We start from the raw sequence: 5,150 nt of genomic DNA, 5'->3' as shown, positions 1-5,150 counted from the left end.
GGGAGAGCACATCCCCCTAAAAAAAAAACCCTCAAAAAAAAAAAAAAAAAATCCAGTGGCCAGTTCTCAACTTACTGACCTACCAGGATTATTCAATATATTGGCTTGTCGGAAAAGTCATGACTCATTTTTTACATAGAAAAAAAATATGTGATGATTTTTTTTCTTACAACCCAACAGTTGGTTACTTTCTCCTCCATGTTTATAAGTTTGGATTTTTTCTTTCCCTTTTTCTGCCTGTTTTATTTCTTTCCAGTTTCCTTTTCTGAATTGTTATGATCTTTGAGAGATTTCTTAATGTTATAGATAATGTTACCAATAAGACTCAGATTATTTTGTCTTTATTCCCTTCTTTATACTCACCAACTAGCTTATCTTAACCAAACCTTGATTTTAAGTGTTCTCTAAACACTAATGAATTCTAGACTTATAAAATTTAGCTACCTTCCTACATTTCCATATGTATATAAAATAGACATTTCAAATAAACATAGTATGGTTTAATAATTGGCTCTCTTTCTCTTTTTCTTTTCTTTATTGTTTTGTTTTGTTTTTTTAATTGCCAGAGGACATGTGTACTCTCTAGAGATAGAGGAGTGAGAGAGAAGAAAGCATTCCGCAGTGGGGCATGGCATACCACAATCCCTTCCCCTTCATTTTTCCATACTGTAGGGATTTAGGGAACACATACACATAGACTCAACATATTTTTTTCTAGCTGTCAGGGCTAGGATTCAAACTACAGTTCGCCATGTGAGATCTGGCTCCCTTATCCACTAGGCTATGAGGCTGGTATATGATTCTTGTTTAATAAACTGCTTATTCTCTCATATTTGTATTTAATTTCAGTAGATACCTACTCCATTTTTTCTTTTTGAGTTTCTTTGGTGGATAACAATTTTAAATAAAAAGAATAAAATGACTTTGTATCTTTACTTTTTTCTCATACTTCGAATCCCATTCATCAGCAGATCAATAATTTGAAAATATATGAAAAGTTATAATTAATGTTGAGTCAGACAGAAAATGTGGACATGGGATGCCAGGATGAAGACCCTTACTAGAAAATAGTTAGATTTTGTTATTAATGGGTACACAAAGGTCTATGCAGCTTTTTACAATTGCTCAATCTTACTTTGAGTCTCCACATACCACTTATGAAATTGCGTGGATGCAGGGTTCTTGACCTTAGGAGTGGTAGGCCGGGACCTTCATAATGAAGTAGGCCATTGAGGTAAAGGAAGTAAACAACAGAAAGGATGGAGGAGGAGAAGCTCTCAAAGATCCAAAGCTCTCTAGGGAAGTCTCAAAAATCTATCCTGTGAGACTGTGATGTCGTACTGAGGTCACAGAGGTGAGCTGATGGAGTGGGTTCCGGCCCAGAAGGACTCAGGGGTGGCTGTGCAGCAAGATGAGGGTGGTTTGGACCCCTGCATAAGAGAAAGAACGGGGCCACAGCTCATTGGTATGTATCCCAAACTGGGCCCTTCTACCTTCTTTTGTCCCCACACTCCTCAGCTACAGACCTCTTTCCCAGGGTCCCAGATTTCTTTCCTCTGATCCAACATCTCTCAATCCTTTAATACTCCAAAAGCATCTGGTCCCAGGGACCTATTAGCCCCTTCCATGAGGACCCTACAGTGTCCCCTTATACCAAAGCCCAAGGCCCTGTTCAAGATCAACTTTCCTACTTCACTTCTTTCACCACTGCTGGAAAGGATGATCTTGGTCTCCCATCTCCTTTCCCCCAGCTGTGTCCCCACAGACCTGGGCTTCCTGCTGCCCACCATGGCCAAAAGTGGAGAGGCTCTGCCACACGGCAGTCCAGCACCAGTCCAGGATCCTCACTTCATCAAGGTGACAGTGAAGACACCCAAGGACAAGGAGGACTTCTCAGTTATAGACACTTGCACCATCCAGCAGCTGAAGGAAGAAATATCCCAGCGCTTTAAGGCCCACCCTGATCAGCTGGTCCTAATATTTGCTGGCAAAATCCTCAAGGACCCTGACTCTCTGGCACAGTGTGGAGTGCAAGATGGCCTCACCATCCACCTGGTCATTAAGATGCAGCGTCGCACCATGGGCACCGAGTGCTCAGCCACTTCAGTCCCTACACCAGGCCCCAGTCCTGGATCACTCTCTCAAACAAGCTCCATTTATCAAGCAGATGGACCTTCTGCCTTTAGCTTAGGGCTCTTTACAGGCCTCAGTGGGCTGGGCCTGACCTCTGGCAACTTCCCAGACCAGCCAGGCTCACTGATGTGGCAGCATGTGTCTGTGCCTGAGTTCATGGCTCAGCTCATTGATGACCCCTTCATCCAGGGTCTGATGTCTAACACAGGCCTGGTGCGCCAGCTTGTTCTTGACAACCCCCATATGCAACAACTGATCCAGAACAATCCTGAGATCGGGCATATTCTCAACAACCCTGAAATCATGAGGCAGACTCTGGAGTTTCTACGTAATCCTGCCATGATGCAAGAAATGATGCGTAGCCAGGACCGGGCTCTCAGTAACCTGGAGAGCATCCCTGGTGGCTACAATGTGCTTCGCACCATGTACACAGATATCTTGGACCCAATGCTTAATGCAGTGCAGGAACAGTTTGGTGGCAATCCCTTTGCCACTACGACTACTACTAATGCCACTGCCAGCAGCAGTCAACCTTCAAGGATGGAAAACTGTGACCCTCTCCCCAATCCCTGGACTTCCTCATATGTAGGTGCAGGTGGCAGACGAGGAAGGAGGCCTGGGGACCAGGAGGGATCTGAAATTAGAAATAGAGTTCCAAATTTTCTGATTAATTTAGGACTCTATGACTATCTCCAACAATTACATGAAACCCCTTTATCCCTGGGAAACTTCCTGCAAGGAACTGCATCAACTCTCAGTCGAAGCCAGCAACCACCAGCTCCAGGAAACAGAGTTACCCCAACTTCACCCTCATCCCAGGGTCCTGGGTCAGGCCAGCCTCTCCCAAAAGAATCTGTAACAATTCAGGGGAAGTCATCCCGTCCTACTTTCCTGAGATACTCTACAGAGAACAGTACTAGACAAGGTGGAGTCCAAGACGGTGCAGGGAAGGGCTCTCCTGGACACAGCACTAGCCTGCCTGATCTGGTCTCCAGGTTAGGGGAGTCTTCCAATAGGATCCCATTTGTTCCTTCACCATCTTCGTCCATGGAAGCCACTCCTGGAGCGCCTGAGCCTACCTGGCTGCCACCCTCATCTTATCCAAGATCTCTGAGACCAGCCAGTGTGAATCAGATCCCACAGTTGCAGGATGAGATGCACCGACAGCTGCCTCTGCTGCTGTACCTTCAGGCAGCTATGGCAAATCCTCGTGCCATGCAAGCCCTGCTGCAGATTGAGCAAGGTCTGCAGGTCCTGGCTACTGAAGCACCTCGCCTTCTGCTTTGGTTCATACCTTGCTTAGCAGGGTTGGGGAGCACAGCAGGAGGTACAGAGTCTAGAGAAGGCTCCCTTGTATCTGAGGATCACCACCCAACTCCGGCTCCTGAGGTTTCCCCAGAACAGGGCTCAACAGACCTGGGCTTCCATGCCACTCCCTTCCTACAGATGTTGGAAGCCTTAGATGGTGCCAGTCCCCAGCAGTTGCAGCCTGAGGCTCACTTCGGGGTACAACTGGAACAACTTCGGGCCATGGGCTTTCTGAATCGTGAAGCCAATCTTCAGGCCCTCATTGCCACAGGGGGTGATGTGGATGCTGCTGTGGAGAAACTGAGACAGTCATAGGAGCCCTAGTCATTCAGACCATATCTTTCCCTTTGTGCCATTTTCCCATATACTATTATCCTGGCTCTCCCATTCTTGAATACAGCTGCACTATGAAACAAATTTACTATGATGCTTTTACTGCAGAGACAATGCTCCAGAGTCAGTGAGGAAGACTCAGCCATAAATAGGGTGGGGATGCTGTGTGGGACCCAACCACCAACACTACTATACCACCATGGGGCCCCAGTCTGAGCTCTGCTTGTGTTTAGCTTGAGATGCAATTACATCCAATCTCCAGTGTCCTCTACTGCCTGAGTCTGATTCTTTTTTTTTTTTTTTTCTTGAAAAGGATTTTGCTATCTGGTGCATGCACTCACCAGAAAGACAGAGAGAGACAGAGAGATAGAAATCGAGAAATCACCCCCCCCCCAGGGGGGATGGCCACACCACAATCCCTTCTCCTCCATTCTCCTCTCGGGATCTTGGGCATGCACACACAGATACCTGGCGTGAGTTTAAGCCACCGGGTCCGGGACCTGAACTGCAGTCGACTACATGGGAATCCAGCGACATAGCCATTTCGCCAACTGCTGGTCCCCTGAGTCTGATTCTTGATGGCTGTGAGAAAAGGGAGAATATGGGAGCAAAGGTGGTGATAAGGGCTATCTCTACATGGTGGAAGGATTTGGAGGGAAAAGTAAAAGTTTGAAGCTATAAAACTCAGAGTTATTGAAAACTGCGGAGGAGATGTTGCTATAACTCTTTGAAAGCTGAGGCCCGTGGCTTTCCTGTAGATGTTCCAGGTTTTACGTCATGCTGCTCTGTTCTTTATGACTCTCTACCACCACCCTGACTAAAGCGTAAGCACATTTCCTTTTTTTTTTAATTGTCCCTGAAGACTATCCTACAGGTGGTGTCACTTTCAGGATTTGACATTGATCCCTCAGTGGATAGAAATAGAGCAGCAAAGATTGAGACTCCATTATGAGATTTCTGAGTCTCAAGAGCTTTATAAAGCCCTTTGTAGTCAGTTTCAGAAAGTTGATTTTTTGCAACATTCAACTCAAAAAACAAGTACCAAAATGAAATAAAAATAAAAAAGTTAATAATAATAATAAAAAAACAAAAACCAAAAAACAAGTACCAGCTCTGTGCTCAGCAGGGTGGCTTTTAGGAATTTAAAGCTAAGTAAAAGAGACATCCTGCCTTCATGAGTTTATGAGCTAGTAGAAAAAACTGTTCCAACAATGAGGAGATGATGTATACTTACTACATATAACTATAAACTATAAGCACTATAAAGAAAAAGGTGCAGAGCTGTGAAATAGCATATACAGGGACTCGATATAATCTAGGGAGATAGGAGACCTTTCTAAGCTAAACTATGAAAAGTTGTTAGAATTAAGTAGGGA

The 5,150-nt window shown here is 45.0% G+C and overlaps 1 protein-coding gene across 1 annotated transcript; it reads left to right on the top strand.

The window, feature by feature from the left end:
- Window positions 1-1,371: 1,371 nt before the first annotated feature.
- Window positions 1,372-4,036, top strand: UBQLN3 (ubiquilin 3). The gene is made up of 2 exons (XM_006162526.1): window positions 1,372-1,465; window positions 1,752-4,036. Exon 2 carries the CDS (start codon window positions 1,789-1,791, stop codon window positions 3,754-3,756), a length of 1,968 nt encoding a protein of 655 aa, XP_006162588.1. The 5' UTR covers window positions 1,372-1,465; window positions 1,752-1,788; the 3' UTR covers window positions 3,757-4,036.
- The last annotated feature ends 1,114 nt before the right edge of the window (window positions 4,037-5,150 follow it).

The sequence above is a fragment of the Tupaia chinensis genome, unplaced genomic scaffold (genome assembly GCF_000334495.1).
Source record: "Tupaia chinensis unplaced genomic scaffold, TupChi_1.0 Scaffold140176_1, whole genome shotgun sequence".
Classification (NCBI taxonomy): Eukaryota; Metazoa; Chordata; class Mammalia; order Scandentia; family Tupaiidae; genus Tupaia; species Tupaia belangeri.
This window is presented reverse-complemented; position numbering and strand designations above follow the sequence as displayed.

Excerpts from the sequence above, each read along its gene's own strand:
- UBQLN3 (XM_006162526.1), top strand. The coding sequence starts at position 1,789 with ATGGCCAAAAGTGGAGAGGCTCTGCCACACGGCAGTCCAGCACCAGTC.